The sequence below is a fragment of the Pongo abelii genome, chromosome 12, assembly GCF_028885655.2.
Source record: "Pongo abelii isolate AG06213 chromosome 12, NHGRI_mPonAbe1-v2.0_pri, whole genome shotgun sequence".
NCBI lineage: Eukaryota > Metazoa > Chordata > Mammalia > Primates > Hominidae > Pongo > Pongo abelii.
Genome location: NC_071997.2, coordinates 30,312,503 through 30,340,384, shown reverse-complemented (window position 1 = coordinate 30,340,384; position 27,882 = coordinate 30,312,503). Strand labels below are relative to the sequence as shown.

General features: G+C 46.3%; 3 protein-coding genes across 12 annotated transcripts in view; 1 reads left to right on the top strand and 2 right to left on the bottom strand.

Moving 5' to 3' along the window:
- The window catches only part of TBC1D8 (TBC1 domain family member 8), a 142,700-nt gene extending 136,301 nt beyond the window's left edge, over positions 1–6,399 (top strand). For both annotated transcript variants that reach the window (XM_024242239.3, XM_024242238.3), the window contains exons 18-20: positions 2,057–2,146; positions 2,571–2,668; positions 5,352–6,399. In XM_024242239.3, coding sequence (XP_024098007.2) covers positions 2,057–2,146; positions 2,571–2,668; positions 5,352–5,804 — 641 coding nt within the window. In that variant the 3' untranslated portion in view covers positions 5,805–6,399. The remainder of the gene's footprint in view (positions 1–2,056; positions 2,147–2,570; positions 2,669–5,351) is intronic.
- An 824-nt stretch (positions 6,400–7,223) lies between these two features.
- On the bottom strand, positions 7,224–11,365 carry RPL31 (ribosomal protein L31). 2 transcript variants are annotated; one of them, XM_054545777.2, is made up of 5 exons: positions 11,122–11,359; positions 10,868–10,974; positions 9,383–9,508; positions 7,582–7,694; positions 7,224–7,301 (listed from the first exon to the last, which is right to left on the bottom strand). In XM_054545777.2, the coding sequence occupies exons 2-5, from the start codon at positions 10,972–10,974 to the stop codon at positions 7,270–7,272; spliced, it is 378 nt and encodes a 125-aa protein (XP_054401752.1). In that variant the 5' UTR covers positions 11,122–11,359; the 3' UTR covers positions 7,224–7,269.
- Positions 11,366–16,888: 5,523 nt separating this feature from the next.
- Positions 16,889–27,882, bottom strand: part of NPAS2 (neuronal PAS domain protein 2) — a 179,818-nt gene continuing 168,824 nt past the window's right edge. For 5 of the 8 annotated variants that reach the window (XM_024242240.3, XM_063713529.1, XM_024242244.3 and 2 more), the window contains 5 exons: positions 25,590–25,787; positions 23,249–23,439; positions 22,823–22,915; positions 20,177–20,357; positions 16,889–18,315 (listed from right to left, as the gene is read on the bottom strand). In XM_024242240.3, coding sequence (XP_024098008.2) covers positions 18,133–18,315; positions 20,177–20,357; positions 22,823–22,915; positions 23,249–23,439; positions 25,590–25,787 — 846 coding nt within the window. In that variant the 3' untranslated portion in view covers positions 16,889–18,132. The remainder of the gene's footprint in view (positions 18,316–20,176; positions 20,358–22,822; positions 22,916–23,248; positions 23,440–25,589; positions 25,788–27,882) is intronic. The other 3 variants (XM_024242243.3, XM_024242242.3, XM_054547826.2) reach the window with 3 other exon arrangements.

Below are 27,882 nucleotides of genomic sequence, written 5' to 3'. Positions count from 1 at the left end.
GTGGTATCTGTTGGAGCAATGAAGTTACCTACTACCTTCAAACAGAAGTCTGAGATGGGGGTTTCAGATGACCAAATGTAAACGCTTTATCTGATTTTAACTTGTGTAGTACTTGAAGTGAGACACAGTGCACACTTTAATAGAAATTGTCTGTCAATCCATTTAGACTCTTGAATTACAGGCTACATATATATAGGAATGTAAAAATAAGGTCATGTTTAAACAGCCCAAATATCTCATGTAAAAAGATTGAAAGGATTTTTAAAGACTATGTATTCTTAGTAGTTACTATTTCCCATAATGCATAGTATCCTATCCTTCTGATCATCAATAGATCGTGGAATGAGTATTTTCAGAGTTCCATGTCCAGGTGACGTTCTCTTCATATGCTGTGACGGCAGAGGTTGGGAGGCTGTGCTCTGGGAGTTGTTTGGCCCCTTAGCTCCTTGTCACTGTTAGTACTTTACCGGCCTCCTTTCTGGACACTTGCCCACCCCCTGGATTAATTGCTGCCTTTCTATGGCTCCCATCAATTTTGTTGGTGACTTGTATACACATTTCTACTTTGTGGTACGCCAAGTTCTTTGGCATCCCAGCACTATTCTGGGAAATCCGTTTCCATCCTGACTGCCCCGGGTACCATTCACAGTTTGCAGTTTTCCTCCTGTTCAGTTTGAGTGGATTCTTACATGTGCCACTGCACAGAATTCGTTTTGGGCAAAGTTGGAAAAAGTTAAGGGTAGCTTTCCAAAGCTTTGCTGCCATCTTGTGGAAGCTTGTTGAATCACAGCTGAATTTTTGATTTATTTTCAGTGAAATGGTTTACGAATAAGTTCCAAACTTTTTAAAATATGGGGAACCTTCCCTGTCATCCCCCTGATAATTGTTATTTTGTAGCAGCTCTATTGAGATATATTTCACGCACCATGCAAGTCACCCGTTTAAAGCGTACAATTCAATGGGGTTTTTTTTTGTGTATATTCAGAGTTGTGCAGCGATCACCACAATCAATTTTAGACCATTTCATCACCCTGAAAATAAACGTCATATCTTTAGCTCTCACTCCCAGTGTATCCATTTTCCCCAGCCGTAGGCAGCTTTCTGTTTCTGTAGATTTGCCTGTCCTGGACATTTGATATAAATGGAGTTGTTGTATCATGTTCGACTTCTCTCACCTAGCGTGATGTTTTCAAGACACATACATGCTGTAGCATGCGCCAGTGCTTCATTCCTTTTAATGGCCAGATATTCCATTGCATGGGTATGCCATGATTTGTTTATTCAGCAATTTATTCAACATTTGGTTTTTTTTTTGGCTACTATGAACAATACTACTGTGAACAATCTGTGTACAAGTTTGCATGTGAACACTTTCAGTTCTCTTGGGTGTATATGTAGAAGTGAGATTTCTGAGTCAAATGGTGACTAACTTTTTTAAAAACTGCCAGACTGTTTTCTGAAGTGGCTGAGCAAGTTTATATTCCCATCGTCAATATATGAGGGTTCTGACAGTTTTATTTTTAACATCCTTAAGAACACTCCTAATACTAAGATGCTGCTTTGAATTCACTAAGGCTTTTCTTCAACTTTTAAAAGAAATTGTGTAAGTACAGCAGTATGTGCTCATTATAGAGAAATACTGTCCTGAAAAGTTAATCATTACCAATTATTCCACCACCCAGAGATTTAGTGTATTTATTTCTAGAGTACTTTATGTGTGCATGGATATATTTTAGTTTTACAAAATGGGATTTCACTACATACATTTTTTCCAAAGCCAGTATTAGCAGTGTCCTTCTATGAATGTGTATGTTGTTAATTACAATAGTCTCCACATACCTCTGGGAAAAGGCACACTTGGTGTGGGGGACATTTTATTTTCTCTGGGTATCCAGACAGTGCTTGGTGTGCATTTGGGTTCATGGATCCTGCAAAAACTACAGTCCACAGGCTGGGAGCTGCTGGCTTAGCCTTTAGTTGCCTAGAAAGCTACATTACTGTCAGTTTTGGTAAGGCAGAAAATTTGTTTAATTTAAACCTCTCATCTTTTTTTAAGCACTCACTGAAAATGACCGAGACAGCCAGTCGCCATTGAAGAATCCTCTGTTGTCAACGTCGAGACCCCTGGTTTTTGGGAAACCCAATGGCACGTACCTCTTTTCATTGTTTCTTTCTCCTGGGCATACCACTGCAGTGGCGGGAGGCACCGGGGTTGCCCTCACCCCTCTTCTTGTAGCAGCCTTCTCTTTTCCCTTCGCCCAATGAATTATCACCAAACTCATTGCCTTTAGAGGCCAGAAGTGCTCTGAGTGGGGGTGTTGCTGGGTGGCTGCCCCTTGCCCCCACCACCAAGTTCCTTCCTCCTGTTTGCTGTTTCATGGGTCCTCTTAGAGCAGAAGTCCCCCAGTTACCACCCACTGGCTCTCCAGGGGAATCTCTTGCTTTCCAGTTTTGTACGGAATTTGCTTAGTGGAATTCCTCACCCCCTTGCTCCTCTCTCCTACAGTTTCCTTTTTGCTGTCACTGAATTTATTGAAATTAAACCACATATTGTTTTCCTTTGTTTCAAGGTGATGCAGTTGATTATCAGAAACAGCTGAAGCAGATGATTAAGGATTTAGCCAAAGAAAAAGATAAAACTGAGAAAGAATTGCCCAAAATGAGCCAGGTATGGACTTTCTTCAGTGCAGAGAATTAACTTTTTTTTTTTTGAGATGGAGTCTCGGTCTGTCACCCAGGCTGGAGTGCAGTGGCGCGATCTCAGCTCACTGCAACCTCCGCCTCCCGGGTTCAAGCAATTCTCCTGCCTCAGCCTCCTGAGTAGCTGGGATTACAGGCGTGTGCCACCACGTCTGGCTAATTTTTGTATTTTTAGTAGAGGTGGGGGTTTCACCATGCTAGTCAGGCTGGTCTTGAACTCCTGACCTTGTGATCCGCCCGCCTCAGCCTCCTAAAGTGCTGGGATTACAGGTGTGAGCCACCGCGCCTGACCGAGAATTAACTGTTTTTTCAGATGATTAATCTGAGAATCAAGCTTGGGCCCCTTTACCTGCAAAGTCCAGGTAGCGGAACATCATGGTGATTAAATGGGAAATACTAAATAGTGATCAACTGAAGATACTTCATATATTCAAATCGCTTCAAAACAGGAGGCTGCCACACACTTCACATCTTTGAGGAGTTTTTATATAAAATTCATTTATCCAGGTTGTGATACAGATTTATTCCTCTGGGAGGTAGAAGTATTTGGGGCCAATGTGGATACAGCATTTTTCCCTTCAAAAATACTGTGCTTGCTCCATTTCCTGGGAAATCACTGGCTGCATGATACACAGTACTGATAGGAGTCTCTCAAACTTCTGAGCATCTTCCAGAAAAGGGTCGTGCCATATTCAGGTTCCACATGGTTTGTTTCAATTTGAAAATGGTTCCTCCCAATGTTTAGGAAATGTAGGCTTAAAGTTAAAAATGCTCATTTTTGGCCAGGTGCGGTGGCTCACGTCTGTAATCCCAGCACTTTGGGAGGCCGAGGCGGGCGGATTACGAGGTCAGGAGATTAAGACCATCCTGGCTAACATGGTGAAACCCCGTCTCTACTAAAAATACAAAAAAAAGTTAGCTGGGCGTGGTGGCGGGCACCTGTAGTCCCAGCTACTCGGGAGGCTGAGGCAGGAGAATGGCGTGAACCCGGGAGGTGGAGCTTGCAGTGAGCCGAGATTGCGCCGCTGCACTCCAGCCTGGGCGGCAGAGTGAGACTCCATCTCAAAAAAAAAAAAAAAAAAAAAAAAGCTCCTTTTTTATAGGACTTAAGTCATTTTGGTGCTGTGGACTATGACCCTTCAAGAGTAGAATTTAGCCTGCAGTTTCTCAGTCTTTTTTTTCTTTTGACCACAAAACATCTTGTGGGATTAGTGTTTCATAGCATATTTGAGAAATGCTGCTTGGCTACTCTGCTGGGAATTGCTCTCAGATGTTCCTTCTACTCTCTGGATATATGATCAAAATGAGTTAAACTTCATCACTTAGAGCTATCAGTATTAACATTCTGATAGACATAACCTTTTATTTTCTATAGATGATGTTTCAAACAAAACGGGCCATGTTCATACTCAGGTTTCCTTTCTTTCAGAATAACCATGGATCTTTTCCCCCAAATAAATATTTGTTATATTAGTACCCAAGCATTTTTCATTTTTGTTTTTTTTTTTTTGAGACAGAGTGAGTCTCACTCTGTCGCCCAGGCTGGAGTGCAGTGGCGCGATCTCGGCTCACTGCAGGCTCCGCCTCCCAAGTTCATGCCATTCTCCTGCCTCAGCTTCCCGAGTAGCTGAGACTACAGGCGCCCACCACCAAGCCCGGCTAATTTTTTTGTATTTTTAATAGAGACGGGGTTTCACCGTGTTAGCCAGGATGGTCTCGATCTCCTGACCTCGTGATCCACCCGCCTCGGCCTCCCAAAGTGCTGGGATTACAGGCATGAGCCACCGCACCCGGCCATACGCAACCATTTTTTTATTCTTGGAGTAATTGTGTAGCTAGATTCCACCTTAAGCACCTGTCTTCACATTACGTATTCTCAATTTCAGCAGCAGTGTCCCAGATTACACTGAGAAAACAACAGGCATCACTCTTCCATTTCATTTTACATTTAGGTCCTGCATGGCCTTCCCACCAGAGGAACATGCCCTAACGTTATAGAGTTTCAGCTGTTTCCAGCATTTTCCTATTATAAACTCTAGCTTAAAGATCCCTACAGATACATCTGTACATTGCTGTGGTTTCATTTTTTTTTTTTAAGACGAAGTTTCACTCGTGTTGCCCAGGCTGGAGTGCAATGGTGCGATCTTGACTACCACAACCTCTGCCTCCTGGGTTTAAGCGACTCTCCTGCCTCAGCCTCCCAAGTAGCTGGGATTGCAGGCATGGGCCACCATGCCTGGCTAATTTTGTATTTTTAGTAGCGATGGGGTTTCTCCATGTTGATTGGGCTGGTCTCTGACCCCCAACCTCAGGTGATCCGCCTGCCTCGACCTCCCACAGTGCTGGGATTACAGGCATGAGCCACTGTGCCCAGCCTGCTGTGGTTTCTTGAATTGCTTTGTTAAAGGGTGTGCACATCCTCTAGGAAGGTCTACCCATTTCCAAGTCTGTGCTGAAATTCCCAGGAATCACCACTGTTAATAGTTTAGAGTGGAAAGGCAGAGACTACCTTTTCTTATATTCTGTGTCTTCAAAAGTACTATGTCGTTTTCTCAAAGCTCACAGGTATGTTAAAAAAAAAAAAAAAAAGAAAGAAAAAATGACACTTCCACCCTGGTTCTGCTGCTACATAAGACTTATTTCAATTTCAGAGAGAATTTATCCAGTTCTGTAAAACTCTGTACAGTATGTTCCATGAAGATCCAGAAGAAAATGATTTGTATCAAGCCATCGCCACAGTCACCACACTGCTGCTGCAGATCGGGGAGGTGGGGCAGCAAAGCAGCAGCTCTGGAAGCTGCTCCCAGGAGTGTGGGGAGGAGCTGCGGGCCTCAGCTCCTTCTCCTGAGGACTCGGTTTTTGCAGACACTGGAAAGACGCCCCAGGACTCCCAGGCATTTCCAGAGGCAGCAGAAGGGGACTGGACTGTCTCCCTTGAACATATTTTAGCTTCACTTCTGACTGAACAGTCATTAGTCAACTTTTTTGAAAAGCCACTGGACATGAAATCCAAACTTGAAAATGCCAAGATCAATCAGTACAATCTCAAAACTTTTGAAATGAGCCACCAATCACAGTCTGAACTTAAACTGAGTAACTTATAGCAAGATAGCAGCTGCTATGCACACTGGAGTCCACCACACCAAAGCACGAAATAGACTGTTTCTTGGGGTCAGCCCTAAACCGAGATTTCAGTCTACTTTACAAATGGCGCATCTGGATAAACAACCTGACAAACTGCGGCCAGGGAAACCGACACAACCCTCAAGCATTTCTATGTATTCTTTGAGAATTGTCAGTGCCCTAGGGTATCCATTGGTTCCCTTGATGCCGACTTACAATTTTTACCGGATTCGCTGAAATGGGCACTTCTGCTGTGACGCTAGTGTTGATTTTGCTCTCAGATGAACACAATGTGTCATACTAACCAAGAAGCAAGAAAAGCCCCATGCTTTCATTTTTCACTTGGAATGACAATGGGAGAGGTCAGGAATCAAGTTCACTTTCAAGATCTAAGGGAGTCCACTATCTATCTGTGCAATTGTATTTGGCTTTCTTTTGCACTGTTTCAATGCTGGTAATTGAAACCATTTTAATATACTTGGTTGTATTCACTTTATATGTCCTTCCAAAAATGTGTACAAACCATGCTTTCAATGTTGGCTTCCAAGTTTTTTAATAAGAAACTTTTTGTATTTACTTGGTCCTTTTCTTTTACCTTGTAGTTAAGTGTCTTAAGCTGTAGACTGTGGCAGCGAATGGGTAAGCTGGAGATGTTGCTGCTGCCCATCCATGGTTTCTGGGTGGTGCAACACTACTAGGTACTTCTCAGCCCTGCCTTGGGTGTGCCCTATGGCTTCAGAGACCTCTTTATGGCAGCATTTAACATACAGCTTGTAAATGCTGGTGAAACATAATCCCAGCAACACTGCTTTAGGACTGAACTATTAATACAAATTTTTGTTATTGATACCTTAAGGAACTTTTTACTTCTGAACCTTGGCTCCAGGTACCACGGGGCCATTACAAAGGAGTTAAAATATGAATCTGGTTATCTCACCAAAAATCAATTATTTTAGAAGACAACTATACTCAATATGGATGTAGGCAGAAGCTTAAAAGACCTACTGCCACATTAATTTCATTACATTTAAGATGCTACAGATAGATAGATAGTATATCATTTTAAAGTTGTTTCCTAAAATGTTAAGATGTCAGTGGCAACTGGATTCTACATCCTAGTTTCTGGAAAAATGCTTATCTTAGAATTAGCAAAACATATAAAAGTAGAATAATTAACAATATGCCTTCAGTATCCCAACTACCCAGAACAGTGGTTCTAAAACCAGGTTGCAGTTTGAAATCACTTTAAAAACCTGCCTAGACCCTGTCCACAAATTCAACCCCAGGGGATGGGGAGAAGGCAGCACAGGCCATCAATTTGGGAAAAGCTCTTGAAGTGATCCCATAATTAGGATAGGATATACAAGTACATTATGTTGCAACTAAAAAGAACCAAAACATGAAGGCAATTTTATAACTTTATTTCATCTATCTGATGATCAGCGATTAGTTCTCATCCACATTGACTGTCTGTAGATCTGTAAAAGAAATGACAGTCAATTTCCATACCCACATCACATTTCATATTTCAACTCTAAAAACCTTTTGTAGACAGGTCTGGGCATTCTATTTTCCACAACCTTTTTACATCCCAGATATGGACCAGTTTTGCATTCTTTAGCATCTTCCCACACCAACAATTTAAAAAGGGTACAATGATGTGTGTCACCCCTAGCTTAACAGATGAATTCACATTTTAACAGAGGTAAGGACATTTTTCTAATGAATTTAAATGGCTTTATGGGATGGAGAACTTACTTTTGAAAGTGGTAACAGGTACATAGGTAACCAAAGTATATAGCTTATTTGGTGAATCTTCATCCTCATTACGTTTTCTGGACAGCCGCACACGGATTCGGTATGGGACATTCCTAATAAAAACATAATTGTGTTGCTAAAGTCAATGCCTCCTTTCAACCAAGCAGCCACTAGCTGTATTCACATATCTCATATGCCTGCTTCTAATGCTGTCCTTTGCTCTACTCTGACCAACCTAGAACTTACAGTTCCCTAGAAAATGAAACATAACCCCCAGGTGAACATTAAATGCTGTTACCACAGGAGGGATGCTTGTTTGAAGATACGTTAAGGTAGCCACCATTGATACCCAACTGGTTAATCCTAAGCAGGTATCTGGGTCCAGATGGTCCAAATGTGTTAGTCTTTTGTCTATCACCAGAAACTTGTTACGTGATTTTTCTGTTACATTAAAATATGAAGAAACGGTATGGTGGCTCGCCCCTGTAACCCCAGCACTTTGGGAGGCTGAGGTGGGCGCACCATCTGAGGTCAGGAGTTCGAGATCACCCTGGCCAACATGGTAAAACTCCGTCTCTACTAAAAATACAAAAAGTAAGAGCCAGGCGTGATGGCGGCTGCCTGTAATCTCAGCTACTTGGAAGGCTGAGGCAGGAAAATAGTTTGAACCCGGGAGGTGGAGGTTGCAGTGAGCTTAGACTATGCCATTGCGCTCCAGCCTGGGCAACATTAACTCCATCTCAAAACAAACAAAAAACACTGTTAAAAACTCTGCCACAGTCGCATATTCTATTTCTCTATCTTCCACATGCAATCCCCTTGTCCTGTCTTACCCTCTCCGTGGCATCACAGCTGATTCTCTTTCCTCTATCGATGCCGGGTATTGTTCTAGGCCCCGGATTCCTATAAACTCAGGACTTCTCTTGGCTCCTGTAATCCCATTCCTCTTATCCCAAGGCAGGCATCGGAGGACACCTCTCCTGCTGCACCCTTAAATGTCCACCCATAGAAGAGCTAGGTCTCAGGTCCCTGTCTTGTTCATCTCACTTAATCCTAAGGTTTAAATACCACACAGATGCAGACAGTCCTCCCCCAACCCGTTTCCAGAATCAACTAGTCCATACTGTCATCATTCCTCTAGCTGCCCCTCACTCCACTTCCGTTCTGGCACCTCATGACGTCCTTTACAGCACAAGCCTCCCCTGCTTTCTGGTTCCACTTTAGAGCAGGGTCTCCCAACATCAGCACTAACATCTGGGCTAGGCAATTTTTTGTTGAGGGAGCAGCCCCATGAATTGTAGGGTGTTTAGTAGTCCCTGGCCCACAGTATCCCTCAGTAGTGACAAAAAACACTGCCCCCCGCCCCAACCCCGGGAAGGACAGGTAAAACTGCCCCAGGCCAAGAACCACTTCTCTCATGGTGGACTTGCCATGATGTCTAGAGCGACCCTACAGGGTCGGCCGTCACCCCTCCCTCTCCTCCACTGGGCTCACAGTGATTTATTCCACTTTACCTGCGTTCACCATCCTGCTCCCAGATCCCGCCAAGCTTCCTCTCTCTGCAATGCTCTTTCCCACCCTACACTGCTGGCTTCTTCACTTTGGTCTCAGTTCATAAGCCACTAAATTAAGGGGCTTCCCTGCAGATACTATGCACCCTAAGTCACGGTCACAGTATTTTTTTTTTTTTATACTTCCACATGCATTAACCAAATTACTGAACTGATATGGGCTCTTGCAGGGTTAAGTGAAGCTGGTGTCATTGCAAAAGTTCACCTTCGAATACAGATAATTTTACCACCTTATTCCTTTGGCCCAGACAGCTTTGTTCAGCCTGGTGTCAATGCGCACATCTGGCGTTCCCATCTCCTTCATGGCAAATTTCCGAATCTCTTTGAGTGCCCGAGGTGCACGCTTCTTGAAGCCCCTACAATTCAAACATAAGTGAACAAATTAAAGGAGCACAAAACTAAATTAGGTACATGTAAGAAATTCTCAATGTCGTTGATAGGCTCCTGGAAACTGACTTTAAGCAATGTCTTATGTAACAAAATCAAGTTTTTACAGCATACAGTAAGTAGGCCAGTGTGCTTAAAGCTCAGTGAAGACTTACTGTAGATGGTATGTCCTCCTAAAACCAGCCTAAACCAAACCTTAAACTAGGCAGTAACAATCCTTTTTTTCCCCACCAGTGTGCAATGCCCAGCAATTAGCGTAATACTTAGGACAAGAAGATGCATAATCCACTTTCTGAAGTCCTCAATCAAAATACTAAATTTGATTAAATGTCATGTCTTAAGACAGGACATGTTTTTGCAACAGATCATTCAATGCTATTGACTTCATCTATGCTTAAAGAGCAGGGGCCTGAAATGTGCAGGCAGGCTGCTGCTTGAGTATGATGAATGGCAATAATTAACTCTGAACCCATCAAGCAAGCTCACTTCACTTACATACTTAAAACATCCAGAAGTAAACGGTACTAGAAATAACAGCAGCTGGCAATCCCTTGTTCTTCACACAGCTTATATAAGCAACCTATTGAGTACATCAGATGGTATCTAGTACTACAGAGAAAGACAAACCAGGGAAAATAAAGCATTAAGGAAGGGGACTGCAAGTTTCTATACGACGGCCAAGGTGGGCCAGGTGTCGTGGCGGGGTCCTGTAATCCCAGCTACTCGGGAGGCTAAGGCACGGAGGCGGAGGTTGCAGTGAGCCGAGATCGCGCCACTGCATTCCAGGCTGGAGACAGAGCAAGACTCCGTGTCAAACAAAACAAAACAGATGGCCAGGGTGATACTGGACTCAAGGTCTGAAGGCAACGAAGCATCTATTTGTGGAAAAAAACATTCAGGCATAAGGAAAAAAAGAGTAAAAATTCAACAAAAGCAGCTACTTTGAAACAGAAGCATGCCCGGTATGATTAAGCGGGTCAGCCAATGTGGGATCATGGCAAGAACTCTTGATTTCTAACCTAAAATAGAAGGCCGATGGAGGATCTGAGAATAGACCACGCATGTTTGGGTACGGAAGGGAACAGGAGTAGGGAGCTGCTACTGTCAGCATTCGGGTAAGAAAGAATGGGGGCGGTCAGAAAGACCAATGCAGCTGGTCAGACTGAATGTATTCGGAGGGTAAAGCCCACAGGATTTGTTAAATTGCCAATGAATGAAACAGGGAAGGCCACAAGAGGAAAAGATTGGGGTGGAGATGATTCGGCACATCTCTCAGTGACAACCAGACGCGTGAGTTCGAGACCCAGGGCGGTTACAGGGATACTCACACTCCATGTATGCGCTTGTGAATGTTGATGGTGTATTCTCGGGTTACCACTTCGTTGATGGCAGAACGGCCCTTTTTCTTCTCGCCACCCTTCTTTGCGGGAGCCATCTAAATGCAGGCGACAAGGAGGCTCAGAGCAGAGTTTAACAAGCTCAAGTCAAGTCCTCCCTCCCAGCCTCACGCTGTCACTCTCGGTGCGCTTCCAGGTGCTGAGAGTCTGGCCAGGCTAAGTCGGTCACCCAGTGGCCCACGCACCCGCGCCCCTCAGATGCCTCCGACCCGGAAATCCCTGCCGCTCCGGCTCCCCTAAGCCTGGTCACTTTCCTCCTCAGGCTTCGGGAGCCTTTAAACGCAGGGTGTAATTCCCATCTCCCCACAACCGGAGCCCCGGGCTGGCTCGGGAGAGATTTTGCGGTCCCAGTTAGCACAATCCCAAAGGAGGATGGGGCTGGATTCCAGGAGCCCAGACTCCGCCAGCCATACTCACTCTGCCGCGTCCAAGTTGGAAAGGAAGAGCGCGAAGGATTGTGGGAGAAGGAAAGCGGCAGTTGCAAGTACAACTTCCGGGTCGCCAGGCAACGGGGTGTGGCTAGGGAAGGGGAGAGGCGAGGCTATGACGTAAAGCGGCGCGCGCCGAAGTGGGGCCAGCTAGCGGGCGTCGTGGCGGGGCCGCGCTTTTGGGCCGCGAGCTTGAGGTCCCGCTTCTCGACGGATTCATTCTGGCTCCGCGAAGGAACTTGCGTCTCTTCTCTAAGTCTTCGGATAAAACCAAGACTTAGGCCTACAGATGTATGGGAGCAGGGCCAGGGAGAGAGACTTCGTTTGTTTTTCCCATTCATTCATGCATCCGACCAACACTGACTGAGCCTGCGTCGGGCGCGGTGCCTGGCTGGCGGTCCCAGGGTCACTAAGACGCAGCCCGGCGCTGGAGGTGCTTGCGTCGAGCAGGGCCGGCACAGGATTGCCAGTCGTTGCTGTCCTGGGCGGTGGAGCCACAGGCCAGTCGCGTCGTCCCGGTGCGTGGGTGGCCGAGTGGGTTGGATATGACCCAAGGGATGACAGATGTGAGATGACACGACACGATCTGAGGAGGTCCCCAGAGAACTGGGAACTGCGTGTCACCAGTCTAGAGATTCGGAGACAGTCAGTTGGATCTATGGACCCATGTCTTCCTTTTTCTTGTCAAATTCCCTTCTTTCACAGGAGCACACCATTTTTAGTGGTTTCTTAAGATGAATACACAAGCTAAAAAGTTTCTGAGCCCTCAAATATCTGAGTATTTATTCAACCCTCAAATTTAAATTCTGGCTTGTATGGAATTCTAGATTGAAAAGAATTTCTCCCCAGCATTTTGAAGGCAGGCTTCATTGTCTTCCATTTTTCAGTGTGGTTGAGAAGTGATGCGTCATTTTTTTCTCTCTGAAATATTTTAGGATCTTTAAAGTTCAGAAATTTCATGATGATGGTACCTTGAATTTAAGGAAATTTCCCAGAACGAAGGAGCTTGATGTTCCAAGTTGAAAGGGCCCACTTAATGCCTGGCACTTTGGTGAATGGGAAAATGCCCGGACCAAGTCACCCCTAATCTACTAACAAGGTTTTCAGCAATGGACATGTTTCAAGACCTCACAGACAAGACTGGAGGCAGGCAATTTCAGGGCTGGAACAGGGACTCTGATCTCTTGAGGAACCTTTGCATCCTGTATCAGGGTAGATGTTGCACTTCTAGGTATCCCAGCAGTCCTCAAAGGCAAGAGATGGTGGTGGACAAGCAAGCCTCCCCCCATGTCTCTTATCAGACTCCAAAGGCCTTTCCAGAAACCTCCAGTAGCTTTCTGCCTGTCATTGGCTAGAACTAGGGACTCCAGTTAGGCTGGGAGAGCACATGCCTGCCAAAAGCAAATGGGATTGTCATGATTACCTTGGCCTAATGATGGGTTGTGTATTTTGTGGCCTGGGCTAAACACATTGCTTTTGTTGTTGTTGTTTTGTTTTGTTTTGTTTTGTTTTTGAGACGGAGTCTCGCTCTGTCGCCCAGGCTGGAGTGCAGTGGCGCGATCTCGGCTCACTGCAAGCTCCGCCTGCCGAGTTCACGCCATTCTTCTGCCTCAGCCTCCTGAGTAGCTGGGACTACAGGCGCCCACCACCACACCCGGCTAATTTTTTGTATTTTTAGTAGAGACGGGGTTTCACCGTGTTAGCCAGGATGGTCTTGATCTCCTGACCTCATGATCCGCCCGCCTCGGCCTCCCAAAGTGCTAGGATTACAAGCTAGACACATCGCTTTTAATGCACAGAAGTGGGGTTCTGTTAAGAAGAAGAGGGGCTGGCACAATTTGTTTCAACCAAATGATGCTTGCTCTCATCTCCTTTCCGCCTCCTCTTCCTCATGCTCAGGCACCCTAAAGCCTGCCTCAGGCCTTTCATACCCCATGGCCCTTTTGGGATCGTTGTTCTGATCCTGACTCCCTGCAATCACTCTCTGAAGATGTGATCTTGCCTCTTCTATCGGGCTCCCAGCACCTAGAGAGGGATTAAGGGACAGCTTTCTAGGGTACCATCCATTAGAGGTAATAAAAGTGTTACTGTAATAAATCAGAAAGAAGTCTGGTGCCAGCTGACTCAAGTTTCGGTATAACTGATGAAATGTGAGTAGATCCTACCACTTGTTGAAATAAATAGACCCCTCCAGTGGGAATCTACAAAACATCCCCCTAAGATGTCAACTCTGCTGCCTTACATAAAGGTTGAACAGACATATAATAAAGACTGTTAGGTTTGAGGACTGAAAATCATTTGCCTGCCTGGGGCTCTGCAGACTCTTCCAGCTTCTGTTTCCCTCCCAAGCCCCAGGGACCAGGCCAGTGACTACTGGGCCTGGAAGAGACCAGAACCATATAATAGGAACTTTGTAACTCTCTGGTGTTTGTTAGCTGGGCTAATCACTCACGTCTTTTTACTTTTACTGATGAGCAGAGAATCCTTAAAATGAAACAAGATCCGAATGTTTCCCTGTGGGGGCAGCAAGAAAGTAGACAGGTTGCATTCCCGTCCACCACCTTTAGGGGCGACAAACCTAAGGGGCTAAGGGAGTCCTCCTTGGCAGTTTCATGCTGGACTGAGCTCCAGGAAGGTCCAATGGGACTTCCCAAGAAGCGCCACCGAAAGATTTATTTTAAAAGGAAAGAGGCGTGGTGGTGAAGAGGTGCTGAAGAGGTAGTGTGGGTAGACCAGGCCTGGGAGGTCAGTGTGGAGGCTGTTTCTGTGACCCAGCCTAAATAGGGCCCAAATGAGGCAGCAACTAATGTGACAGAAAGGAGAGGAACGGCACAAGAAGTATTTGAAATTAAAATCAACAGTTCATAACTGACTTCATATGGAATGTCAATTTAGGAAAAAGTGCTGAACAAAATCACATTAGAAAAGTAGACTATAATATATGTTACATTGCAGAGATCAATGTGATTTTATGACTGAAAATGTTTTCAGCTCCATCACAACAGGATGACCCAATAACAGCAACAGAGGCAGCGCTTGACCCAATACCACCTCTTAGTCTTACTCTAGGCGTCCAGATTTTAATCTCTACTTTTTTTTTTTTTTTAAACTAAAAGGAATCAGGACTCCTTGGAGGGTAGTCGCCTGCATGCTTTGAGAGAGGAAAAATAAAATAAATAAATAAATCAGTATGGGCCTTGATTGTGTTGTTCCCAGAAGGAAATCTGGAGTCTGATTTCTGATGGGCAATGCTAAAAAGAGAAAAGAGCCAAACACAGGAGCTGGCTCTCACTGGCCGGGTTGTACCAATTTGAGCATGAAATAAATAACAATGGTCAATTAGAAAAGTTGAGTTCATAAAAGGCCATGAGTTCCTAACTTCATGCTTAAAATAAAACATGAAATATAAAAAAGATAATCATAATTTTAAAAAAGGAATCAATATCATAGATGTGCCTAAGTGTGGTTAGGCAAAAATCCTACAAGAGTTGTTTTCTTTTTTGTGTTTCCAGTGAGCTTTTTTTGCCAGAAAAATAAAGCTGTTTGTATGCATAGTGTGAAATTAATGCATGTCTGCCCAAAAAGCTGCTAACAGGTATCTCTAGAGGATCCAAATTAGTTATTTATCTGGGACATTAATGGCAGACTTGGAGACCTTCAGGCTGTGCCTACACTAAGTAAAGAGAGAAACCAAAGCAGTCTTGTACCAAAACAAATTTTACCAGATAATTTAGACAAGAGTGTAAAATGTCATGGCTTAGAACAGTTGGCTACTTCCCCATGTTGCATGCACAAACATTTTTAAATTAATGTAATGAATTTTAGTTGAATTAGAGACAGTAAACTGAGTTAGTTGAAAAGATCATAAACTTAGTGTACTCGAGTTCGCGTTTCAGTCATTTCACATGAGCCAAGACTTTGTAGTTTTACAAATAGAAAGGTCATGGTTTTTCTGGAAATAGGACAGGGTTGCAAAATAGCCTTTTAATGAGCAAACTTTAATGAATCAAAAGTTTAGGGATTAAACTTCCCATGATGCATGTGGGTTTAAAGAAATATTACACAATGAGTTTTCTGAGTTTATCCAAATTCTGAACAAGTGTAAGATTTAAGCAAAGCTAAATCAAATTAGTAGCAGGGCACACTCTGCCCCTTTTTTAATGATTTCCAGCTAGAAAATCCTAGGACGATAAATATGCTGTCCATTAAAAATCTTGTTCTGCTTAAAAAAATGCTGACAGCAAATTACAATTCTATTACAGGCAAATCAGATCTAGAAACCTTTGAATATATAAAACATTTAAAAATAGTTAATCCAGTTTCACACAGCATTTTTAAGAAGGGGGTTCATTTCTGGTTCCTTTAAAGAGTTAAGTGTTCTAGTACGTGCAAAATATTTTCACTTACCTTCTTCTCAGGAATAGAACAATTGTGTGAGTAATAAAACTTTTTGGATGTATTTATACGGCACCCTCTCATGCCATCCAAAACTGATCCTAGTCATAGAACTGGGAAGAGCCATTCCCATTCTACATGGGAGGAGTAGGAGCAGAGAGCCATAGCAATGCAGCAGGGAAACGAACTTTGCTCTCTTGGGCCAATGATTTTGGAAAGGGCATTGCCATCGCAGTGGTTCTCAACCACAGTACTCCAGGGTACCCTCCTTCAGCCCCATGAAGCTTCATGATGGGGTGGCTGTCTGTAGTTGGTAGAAATCTCCTAGATGCTGCGGCTATGCCCCCACCCTCAACATGGCATATGTGCACACATCTTATATGGAGACACACATACGCTGCCCACATCACTGATAGATATCTAAGTGTTGGCGGCGAAATCCCATGCAATTCCAGCCTGAGTGAGTTTAATGATGGGCTATAAATGAATGCTTTGGTGGAGAATGTCTTGGTCACCTCCATGGATTTTACCTGTGTCAAGATTGAGATGTTGGCCAGGCATGGTGGCTCACACCTGTAATCCTAGCACTTTGGTAGGCCGAGGTGGGCTGATCACTTGAGATCAGGAGTTCGAGACCAGCCTGGCCAATATGGCGAAACCCTGTCTCTACTAAAAACACAAAAATTAGTGGGGTATGGTGGTGGGTGCCATACCCCACTAATGTGGGTAATCCCAGTTACTCAGGAGGCTGAGGCAGGAGAATCACTTGAACCAGGAGGCAGAGTTTACATTGAGCTGAGATTGTGCCACTGCACTCCAGGCTGGGCGAGAGAGAGAGATGCCGTCTCAAAAAAAAAAAAAAAAAAAAAAAAAGATTGAGATGTTTCCAGTAACTTTTTCTGTTTTGTTTTGTTGTCACTTCTACAGTAAACCAGTGTTTTTCGGGCACAAACTTTAACACATAAAGATCAGAACCTGATAGGCCGATGCACATACTGCAGCTCAGAAAGCTGATGGCTTGCTTTCATCTTTTCCGTATCTTTGATTATCCTTGAAACATCTTGAAATTAGAAAAAAAGAATTACTGGTGAAAAGATGTATGCAGGGATGTATAACAAGGGACAGAGGAAATTGTACAAATTTGTTAATTTATTACAAAATTTTCACTCACAGAAAAACACAAGAAAACTTTTATACTTTTATATTTGGGAAAAGGAACTGGTATCTCAGATACAAAATAATTTACACATAAGCCATACAATTTTATTTTATATAGAAATAGGTCATTATTACAACAGCTGTACAATTCACTACGCTTCATCTTATAATTACATAAAATCTTTTCTTTAGAAACATCTCAACATAACAAAACATACAAAAAAAGCAAAGTGCATTTTGAAAAGGAAAATCCAATTCTCAGTATTCTCATGAAGATATGTAGAAAGATGCAGCATTCTCACTCAAAGGGCCAGCACGTGGCAGGGTCTCCTTGGGGACTGCAGTCCCCCAGGCCTGTCTGGCTTGTGAAACCTCTCCCCTCACAGACTTGGAGTTCTCAGCAGAATTCTGGAATGTTGGCTGGCATGATTGTGCTTTGCTTTGAGTCCACCTTTGTAGTTGCAATCAATGAAGTAAACAGGAAATAGTCCAGTGTTTTATTTAGGGGCTAAAAAAATCACCACCAGCATGGCATGGGGTGAAAAGCCTCATCCCATTAGGGTTTAGGCCAGAAAGTGTGAATCTGTAGCTTGGTTAATAACAACCAGCTTCTCTGATTGGTGGGCTGTTGTTACTGTGGTCTCTGAATGAAGCCATGAGACCTTATTATTTTTTGAAAAAAACAGAAAGTGCCTAAGTTATTTCCTCTGTGTAGCTGTGCAAATTAAAACAAAAACCACCATTTAAAAATAATGAAAAATAATCTCTTTATTCTCTCTCTCCAACAGATCTCTGACCCAGTCCTTCTCCAATACAAAGGAAAGACGATCAAGAGCATGAAGGCCAGCTAGCGCAGATGGTCGGGCCGCAGGTGGCTAGAGCAACCGGTGTACTCTCGGGGGATGCAGCGAGATGCGCCATCTCTGACGGTAAACCGACCAACGATGCCTACACGGGGCACCTGGTTCCTGTCCAGTATGGCTATAGAGTGTGCCCAAGAACCTCGGAGGCAAGAGAAACACGGTCAGTATTCCTGATCATTTCCACTGCAGCAAGCGCTGCACTCCAGAGATGGTTACCATCCAGGAGTTCTGAAACGTATGCAGTGTGCACAAAAGCCAGGGGTTTAGTTCAGGCTCCTCTCCCCATCTCCTGTGGCCACCCCCCTCATCCATTGCTTAAAGCTGATTGTGTCCCGACTTCAGTGCCGGGGCACTATCGGGGCGGCTGCTGGAGGCCTGACGACTCAGACAGACTGCTGACCCTTCGGGGAGGATGTAGGGGCTGGGGCTGTGCTGGGGGTGGTTGGGGGTAGCCCAGGGTCCCTGGCTGTTGTGAGTAGGTGGAGAGAAGTAGCGAGTCCTGCTGCTCACTGTGCAAAGAGGTTGGTGCCTGTACCTAGAAAAAAAAGAACAAAGGGCTTCAGAGGTGGTTTTGATGTCCGCTCCTCAACTGTCTTACAGGGCAGTGCAGGGCACCCTGCAGGTTGAGTTAGACTATAGGGCTGTCTTTCGTGGGGCGTCATGTGGGGAGAGGTGGCTCTGGAAAGACCTGGGGGTGTGGTGGGGATGGGGACTAAAGGAACCTTAGGGTGAATTCTGAAGCTAAGTTCTCCGCCAATAGTGGGGGCACCTTCTGGCCCAATTGGCCTAGGCCTGTGGCTATGGCTATGGGGAATGGTTTCGCAAACACGTGCACATGATCTACCTGTAGCCAGAATGTTTTTGGATGATGGAACCTGAGACCACATGCGGGCAGTTGACAGGGCAGAATCCAAACACACATACAGTTTGCACACTTTTCACTGCTGGTCCCTGATCCCGTAGCTACCTCCAGATTCGCCAGCACCTACTAGGAGCATCTTGATTGGAAGTTTAGAAGCTTTGACTGGCCAAAGCCTGACTTTGGAAACTTCAGTCTTATCACCCTTCCATGAAATCTCCTCCTGCAAGTAACCCAGCACTCCCCTGCTCTCAAAGCTGCCCAGGCACAGCTGCCCTGAACTTTTGCTCAGGCTGCTGGCTGGAACTCTGTCCCTTTATCTTCACCCTCACCCACACTTCGGGCATTTCCTGGACATCAGACTCTGCAGTGGGTGCCTTCTGAGCCCTCTGTCTTCTCAAGTCCCTTCCTCCACAAAGGCTTCCCCACGACAGCACTCCCACTGTTCCCAAATCTGAGCCTGACTGCACTCTGTGCTAACCCACCTCTCTGCACCCCACCCCAAGCCCCTAAGGGCAGTGAGTGGGCCGAAGAGCTCTCTGTATTCATAGCCTGCATCTTGTATGCAACAGGTGCGTGCAAACTTGTCTGTTGCTCATTTCCCATCCAAAATCACTTCTGGGTCTCGAGAACTGACAAGATCTGCAAAGCCAAAGTCTGAGTTGACTCCCACTATGCGTGGGGTCAGGGAGATCTGAAAATTATAGCACAGATGGCTTAGCAGCATTGGAATTAAATTACATTCTAGAACTTCAAGGACAGCTATCTCCATCACTATCTACAGTGCTCAAGAGGTCTCAGCTATTGCTCATTCTCCATGGCTTTGCAGGTGCAGGTGGGGCTGCAGGCCAGGGAGGAAGCCCCCCAGAACAGGGAAGGGCTGGGGTGAAGAGGGGCACCCTGAACATGGGTGAGGGAAGGCCAGGCCCTTCTGGAGCTTGGCAGACGCAGACGTGTGGCTCCCACGTGAACCTGTGGACCAGTGGCTCTCACCCTCCCTGCTTTTGGCATACTTGGCACTTGCTTGAAGTAATTTTTGCCTTCGAAGTAGTGACCACATGTAAATGAGCTCCAAATTTTCCTGGCAAGCCCAGTTTCACACATCACTCTATTTATGAAGGCAGGTTAATGGATCTTTAACTAAACCTGATTTAACTTTATGTTTATATAGGACTTTATAAACACACTGAAAAGTCCAGCATAGTCATCAATGTTTTTTGACTTTTGCTCTAAAAACTATGAACATATCAAGATGCAAATCCTTGAGTAAAAACTACTTTTTTAAAAAAGAACGTTTTTAGCACATAACCACATAAGGCATAATAGCCAACTCGTAATTTCATGTACTCTGTAGACACAGACTTCATAAACTTTAAGCATGAAAAACAATCAAATAACAATCTTTCTGGGGCTTACTTCTATACTAGGGATAGAACAACCTTGAAAGCAAGGGAATAAAATATCTTTGAGACTTGGGGTGTGGAGCGTGGCCCAGCTCCCAGGCCTGCACGGGGGCCCCCTGGGCCGTGGCACCCACCTGCAGGTAGTGCTGCTGTGGCTGCTGCCGGGCCTGTGCAGGCTGCAGGGGCGATGGCTGGGAGGCGGGGAAGCTGGGGTGGAGCACCGCCTGCCCCATCAGCAGGACGGGCATCGGGGTGCTGCTGCTGTTGGCGGGGTGTGCATCTGGATTTTGAAACACGGTCTGGCTCTGTGCGTACCTGTTTCACGTGGGAAGGAGAAAACAGGTCCTTTAAGAAAGCAGTATTGATACGACACCAAAAGCACGAGCAACAAAGAAAAAAACAAATAAGCTGGACTTCATAAGAAACTTTTCGCCAGGTGCAGTGGCTCATGCCTGTAATCCCAGCACTTTGGGAGGCTGAGGCGGGTGGATCACAAGGTCAGGAGATCGAGATCAGCCTGGCCAATATGGTGAAACCCCCATCTCTACTAAAAATATAAAAATTAGCCAGGTGTCATGTTGGGCACCTGTAGTCCCAGCTACTTGGGAGGCTGAGGCAGGAGAATAGCTTGAACCCGGGAGGTGGAGATTGTAGTGAGTTGAGATTACACCACTGCACTCCAGCCTAGGTGACAGAGTGAGACTCTGTCCCAAAGAAAAAAAAAAAAGAAACTTTTGTGCATCAAAAGACACTATCAACACTATCAACAGAGGGAAAAGGCAGCCCACGGAGTGGGGGAAGATATTTGCACATCACATATCTAATAAGAGACTGATACCAGAATATATAAAGAATGCCTACAACTCCACAACAAGAAACCCACACAACCCAATAAAAAAATGGGCATTGGGGCTGACATTTCTCCAAAGAGAAGCTAGAAATGGCCAACACACACATGAAAACATGCTCAGCATCACTAGCCATTCCATTAGGGCAAAGCAGATCAAAACCAAAATGAGATGTCCCTTCACACTCATTACAATGGTGATTGTCAAAAAACCAGGAAGTAACTTCACATGGCCGGGAGGAGAGAGAGAACGAGGGAGAGGAGCTACACACTTTTAAACAAACAGATCTAGGGAGAACTCTATCACAAGAACAGCAAGGGGGAAGTCCCCACCCATGATCAATCACCTCCCACCAGGCCACACCTCCAACGCTAGGGATTACAATTCAACATGAAATTTTGGTGGGGACACAGAGCCAACATTTAACACAGTGGCTGGAGCACTGGACAATTCCCACCAACAGAGCACTAAAGTTCAAGTGATTCTCCTGCCTCAGCCCCCTGAGTAGCTGGGATTACAGGCACCTGCCACCACACCCGGCTAATTTTTGTATTTTTAGTAGAGATGGGGTTTCACCATGTTGGCCAGACTGGTCTTGAACTTCTGACCTCAGGTGATCCGCCCGCCTCAGCCTCCCAAAGTGCTGGGATTACAGGCATGAGCCACTGCGCCCAGCCTATTTCCACTTATTTGGATCATTTAGGAAGAACAGGCAAAATCCGAAAGCAAAACCAGCCCACTTCCTCCCACCTAATGATAGACATGAACGGAACTTTACAGATGGCTCCCTGCAACCTGCAGGTCCCTCCTTACCCTCCTGTGACCAAAGGGAGGGCCAGAAAGTCTCGGGGGCAGAGGCTGCCTAGAAAGTTATCCTCAGGCATGGGGAGACCCCAGACAGGGCCAACAAGGTAGACTTCGAAGATTCAGGGAGCCTAAGGGGCCTGTGGCCTGGAGTTAGCTGGCCTCCAGCCCCACTATCTGCACTGTGTGGCCTTCGAGAATGGAACCTAACCCCTTTAAAGCCCAGCCTCTTCACGGGTTTAAAACAAACAAACAAACAAAAAATAAGCATGTGCCTACACCGTATGGTTTTTATCGGGATAAAATGAAATAATGAACATACAGACCCTGACCCTCAGAAAGGCAGTAACCATCTGCCGTTACTCTCAGTCCTGGCTGAAGGAGGGCATGGAAGAAGGACTTCCAGGGAGAGGGGCCTGGGGGTGCCTGCGAGGCCTCTACATGAGGGCATCCCCGGCCTGATCAACTAGCACTGTCCTGGTTAGCTCTGGACACAAAGTCAACCAGTGTTAATATGAAGGAGATGTCTGTGTGATAGCTCTATTTCTGCCTCATTCCCAAGGGCTAGAAACTGTTTTCCAGCAGCTTTTAAACTATTCCCCTTGTGTCTCCAGTAACCGTTGTCCCTAGTAATTAAGTAGCTGAGTAAAGCTGCTTCTGGTCCTGCGGGTGCTAGTGGAGAGGAGGCTGGGGAAGGCAGAGCGGGGGCTGTTTGTCTGGGAGAGAAGGGCCCGAGCACAGTGCCAGAAGCACGGAGCACCAAGTGTGCCTGCGGCATGTCAGCTGGAGCCTGGAGGAGGGTCCTTGGGAAGGGGGGTGTCTCCAGGGGTGAGGGCTTTAGAGGGCTTTACAGGTGTAAAGAAGTCGGAAGATGATGGCAAACGGTGGGGTGTGAATTGTTTCATTCAGCGCTGCTCTAAGCATGGAGTGCTGAGTTTTTTCTGCTTAATTGGGACACGGTAGAAGAAAAGCTGAGGGGCAGCGTCCCCTTCACAGCTGTGGGCACACTCAGACCCTGCCTTTAGCACAAGGCTCATGTGAGTGCTGCTGGCCCAGGCGGGTGAGTCTCGCCAGCCTGGAACCATTCCACCAGTGCTTGCCTCCTGCCTCCCGCCAGGGTCCACGTACTTGACTTGCCGTCCCGTCCTGCTGACCTCCGAGGGCTGCCTTGCGTCACAGGACCCGGGCATCATGGGCTGGATGGGTTGGCTCAGCAACAGCCTTTAAACAGAGGTGGGAAAATAGGAAACTGATCAGCACCTGAACCACAGACCCACTGGTCGTGGCAGCACTTGCTCAGCCTGGCTGTACCCTTTATGGTTGACCCTAATCCCCACTCTCCTGGCCTCATTCTCAGAGGATGATGGACACAGTGGGTAACCTCCCCTGGACCTCAGGACCCCAAGCCCTGTCCTCTGCTTCCTTAGCTGAGATCAACTGTGGACACTTTGGAATCTGTCTGAACTCTGCCTCCGTCTAAAGCAGAAAGTAGAGCTGAAATGAATGGGGTAAAATGATGCCTGGGTAATCCTTTAAACAACGGCAGTCTCGTACCTGAGCTGCCGATCATGGCTGAAGTCTGGGCTGGGCTGGCACTGGCTGGCATCCTGGGAGGTGGAAGCAGGTGTGGTCAGATTCAGACTTGGCGGGAGCACAGCGGTGGCGCTGCTGAACGGGGACACTAGGCTGCTTCCAGAGCGGCCGCTGCTCTGCATTAGCTGTGAGCTTCTCATTGGCTTTGGACCCTGGAGCATCATTTCAATGAGAAAGGTAAGACTTGGACTCAACCCTGGGGCCATCTCTCCAGGAAACCTCTCAGTGTCTCCTCCTTCTACCTACCCTTGCCTTTCCTCTAAATCAGAACCTCCCAACTACTGAATTACTTTGATCTTGTGACTGTCTTCCCCATTGGATTGTATTTGAATCCCTTGGGACTAGCACAATGCCGGACTCCAGGCAGGCAAGTAGCAAATGTGCCTCAAACTGAACTACTTTCTGCTTCAAATTCTACTGCAGACACGTGGCCCTCCTGGCTGTTTCTCCAACTCACCAGGCCTACTCCTGCCCTAGGGCCTTTGCACGAGCTGACTGCTCTGCGGAATGCTCTTCCCCTGACATTGACATGGCTCATTCTTTCACCCCCTCAGGTCTTGACTCAAATATTGTCTTCTTCATGAGGCCTTACCTGGCTACCTCTTTACACCTCCAGCCCATTCCCGGCCCTCACCAGCATTCCTGTACCATTGCACATACTATAATTTTCACATGTTCATCTCTCTCCTCATTTGGAACAGAGATTCTTTTTTCTTTTCTTTTTTGTTCACTGCTTTCCCTCAGTGCTCAGAATTTAGTGCCTGGCACGCAGTGAGTTGAGTGAAATAATAAATGAGTGAGGAAGTGGGCTTGCACCTGCTTTGGGTTTTCTGTCTATTTCACTGATTGTCCATTCATCCGATAACACAGTGCTCTCATTCTTAAAGTTTTTACAAAATTTTCCAATATCAGATAGTATAAATCCTTCCTCAGTTTTCTCTTTTCCAAAATTTTCTTAGCTCTTCTCAACTATTTTTCTGATGACCTTTTAAATCAAAAGGCTGCATTTTCAAGCAAAACCCTTACATTTGAAGAAAGACGGCCTAAACATTTCCATATGTGTGCTTACCCGTATTGTACTTCAGGTTATCTAAGTTCCCAGATTCTCTACTGGACTACAAGCTCCTTGAGGCCCAGGACAACTCTTGCTCATCATTGTTCCCCTGGGTCTTGGTGAATTCAGGAGCTCAGCTGACTTTACCAAAGCCACAAGGGCATGGGAATGTGAGGCTGGAGGAAAGGCTGCCTTCCCATCTGTCATCCTCCAGGAGCCCTGCTCCAGACTTCTGAACTCCATTCGAGTGCCATTATCTGCTGGCGATTTTGTCTAATTGCAAGGTCACTGGTGGCTTGGAATAGGTAGAAATGGCTACAAGGGTTTGGCAAGGAGTCTGGGGGACCTGGAGGAGCAGCGGGGGCCTGGAGGAGCAGGTAGGCCTGGAGGAGCAGGGGGGCCTGGAGGAACAGCGGGGGCCTGGAGGAGCAGCGGGGGCCTGGAGGAGCAGCGGGGGCCTGGAGGAGCAGGGGGGCCTGGAGGAACAGTGGGGACCTGGAGGAACAGTGGGGGCCTGGAGGAGCAGGGAGGCCTGGAGGAGCAGGGAGGCCTGGAGGAGCAGGGGATGCCTGGAGGAGCAGGGGGTGCCTGGAGGAGCAGGGGGGCCTGGAGGAGCAGTGGGGGCCTGGAGGAGCAGAGAGGCCTGGAGGAGCAGGGGATGCCTGGAGGAGCAGGGGGTGCCTGGAGGAGCAGGGGGGCCTGAAGGAGCAGAGAGGCCTGGAGGAGCACTGGGGGCCTGGAGGAGCAGGGGGCGCCTGGAGGAGCAGGGAGGCCTGGAGGAGCAGTGGGGGCCTGGAAGAGCAGGGGGCACCTGGGGCAAGGGACAGTGAACAGCAGTGGCTGCTCACGTGGGTAATGGTTAAAACCAGAGTAGATGGCGGGGACTGTGGACGTTGAGTGTTGGGACATTCAGCTGCCAGTGGGTCTCTGGGATGGCCATATTTGCCTCCAACCCTAAGTCAGCATCAAAGGTGAACATTTCAGCTGAGTGATATCTTTAAGCACAAGAGCAAGGGACTGAGGTGGACATTTATAAAACATAGAAGGAAGCCAATACAACTTGGGGTTTCAAAGTGACTTTAACAGAAGAAGGAAAAGAAGGCTCACTCCCAAGTCTACCCCCAGTCCATAATGGAACATGGCAGTAGGCCTCACTTCACGTAGGCTGCAGGAATCAAGTATGTCCCAAATTGCAAGAGGGTGTCTGCTCTAGAGGCAAGGAGTGAAGCTGGCAAGGAGCACATTTACCTGGGTTGATATCACACTTGATTCTCTGAGCAGGTGCTGGCTTGTGACCTGGGCAGAGGAGATCTGCCCTGGAAGTTGGGGGCCCGCCCCGAGCTGGGGCTGAGTCACTGCAGCTGACCTTTGCTGTAGCTGCTGCTGAGCCTCAGGTCGCTGGGTGCTGCTGAAGCTCAGGGATACAGCTGGCTGCTGCAGGAACATCTGGGAGCAGAACAGAAATGCCTGTGAAGTTGGGGTCATGGGTACCTTACCAGTGTGCACCTCCTTTGCATTCCCTGTGCCCAGTAAGAACTTCCTTGCTCTGAGCTGCCTAGAAATAGTTCATTTACTCCACTGGTGAACATGAAGCACCTGTGATGCCCCAAGCTCAGTGTAAGGCACTGGCCACAGAGCCATGGGCTGGAGAGACACTCTCTCTGACTTCATGAAGGTTATAGGCAAGTGACTGAGGCCTAACAATGTGAAAGCTGTTTAGACCCAGATGTTCTCTAAATAATGTGATGTACTTGTTTAGAGTTGAGGTTGGCTTACCAGCTTCTTCCTAGAAGGGAGAAATACCTGTTGAGTGGAATGCATGATGCAGTCATGATACTACTGCATCATGATATAGGGGCAGAGGGATGGCTCACCTGTGGCGTGGGCCACATTGCCCTCGCGGTAGGACCAGGCTCTGTGTTTGCCCTTGAATCTCTGACCAGTGACTAGTGTCTGTACCCACGTTGCTGTCGAGAATCTTCAACCCAGTGCTCTCAGCTGAGATGGCAGATCTCTCATTAATTAAGGAACCACATTCCCGGGCAGGCCAATAAGCATGGATATGATCACATAACATCGAGTCCATGCACTTTAAAATTATGTTCGAGTTTTGTAATCATCATGATCATCTCTGGGTTTTGTTACCTGAGATGTCTCAGAGACATTGAAAAGGCCACGGTATATTAGCTTGGTGGTTTTAATTTGAAAGATTTAAGAGAATTTGAGGTGTTCTTGAGAATCCTGATTTAGTTCAAATAAGTTTGGTGTATTTGATTTAAAACAGTTGTTTACGCTGGGCGCTGTGGCTAACACCTGTATTACAGCACTTTGGGAGGCCAAGGAGGGCAGATCGCTTGAGGCCAGGAGCTTGAGACCAGCCTGACCAATATGGTGAAACCCTGTCTCTACTAAAAATACAAAAATTAGCCAGGCGTGGTGGCGCACACCTGTAATCCCAGTTATTCGGGAGGCTGAGGCAGGGGAATCGCTTGAACCTGGGAGGCGGAGGTTGCAGTGAGCTGAGATCGTGCCACTGCACTCCAGCCTGGGCAACCGGGTGACTCTGTCTCAAAAATGAATAAATAAATAAAACAGTTGTTTAGGTGCTTAGAAAGATTTTACTTCTTAGCTTTATAAGTCTGCCTTGTTAGGTACATAAAATGCTTGAAAGATTCAGATAAATTAAATGTGTAAATGAATAGCTTTGGTAGATAATGCTGATTATTCACAATCAACCTATTAACTAATTGAACATAAATAAAAATCTAGTTAGAGCATTGCTCTTTTTAGACCAAATCAGTAGATTCCTAAATAAAATAGAATCTGTCAGTTGACTCTGAAGTTTTAAGAAACACAGCTTCTGTAATTTTAATAATAATTTAATGACAGACCTGAAACTGGCTTTTTAAACAAAAGTACCTCTTGGGTATTAAAAACATCAGATGGCACTATGTCTATCATGATTCTCAACATGCACTGTTCCAGTCCATCAGGCCCTTAGCTTGGAATTCTTTAGGGGGAAGGATCTCTGGCTCCCCACATCTGACGTTTTTCACCCCATTCCTGTACTCAGTGCAGTCCCACCTCATATGCAGTACAGGACCGACAGGCTGACATCTGCTGAGTGTCAGCGCAGGTTTGGAGAGGCAGGCGAGGATCCCACCATGCAGGCATGCTGGGGAGACTTACGGATCAGTTCGCTCAAGTGTCTGCTTCATGGGTGGGGTCGAGCCACTTACCAGAGGCCCGAGATGGGCAGGTGGCTGAGCTGGGGCTGGATTCTGATCTTTCTACCATCCCACGGGACCTCCCCAAACTCCTCTCATGCCCCACCCACCACAGAGAAGCCTGCAGTTTTGAAATGAGGACTCCTTGTCACTTTAGAAATTAAGAAGAATTTTCTGGGTATCCATCATTTTACACATGTTGAGGATTCATGTTTCATGCAATCCCAGCTCCCTATTAAAATACAGCTCGTTTACAGCACATAGGGCAACCTATACTTCATCACTTCAGCAAAAACCTAGTAGTCAAACCCATT

Bases quoted from the DNA above. Each gene is read 5' to 3' on its own strand.
- RPL31 (XM_054545777.2), bottom strand. From the start codon at position 10,974: ATGGCTCCCGCAAAGAAGGGTGGCGAGAAGAAAAAGGGCCGTTCTGCC. The intron at 7,695-9,382 runs GTGGTAAAATTA...TGTTTTTATTAG, and splicing joins GTCTGGGCCAAAGGAATAAG to GAATGTCCCATACCGAATCC. The intron at 7,302-7,581 runs GTAAGTTCTCCA...TTTCTTTTACAG, and splicing joins ACCTGTTACCACTTTCAAAA to ATCTACAGACAGTCAATGTG.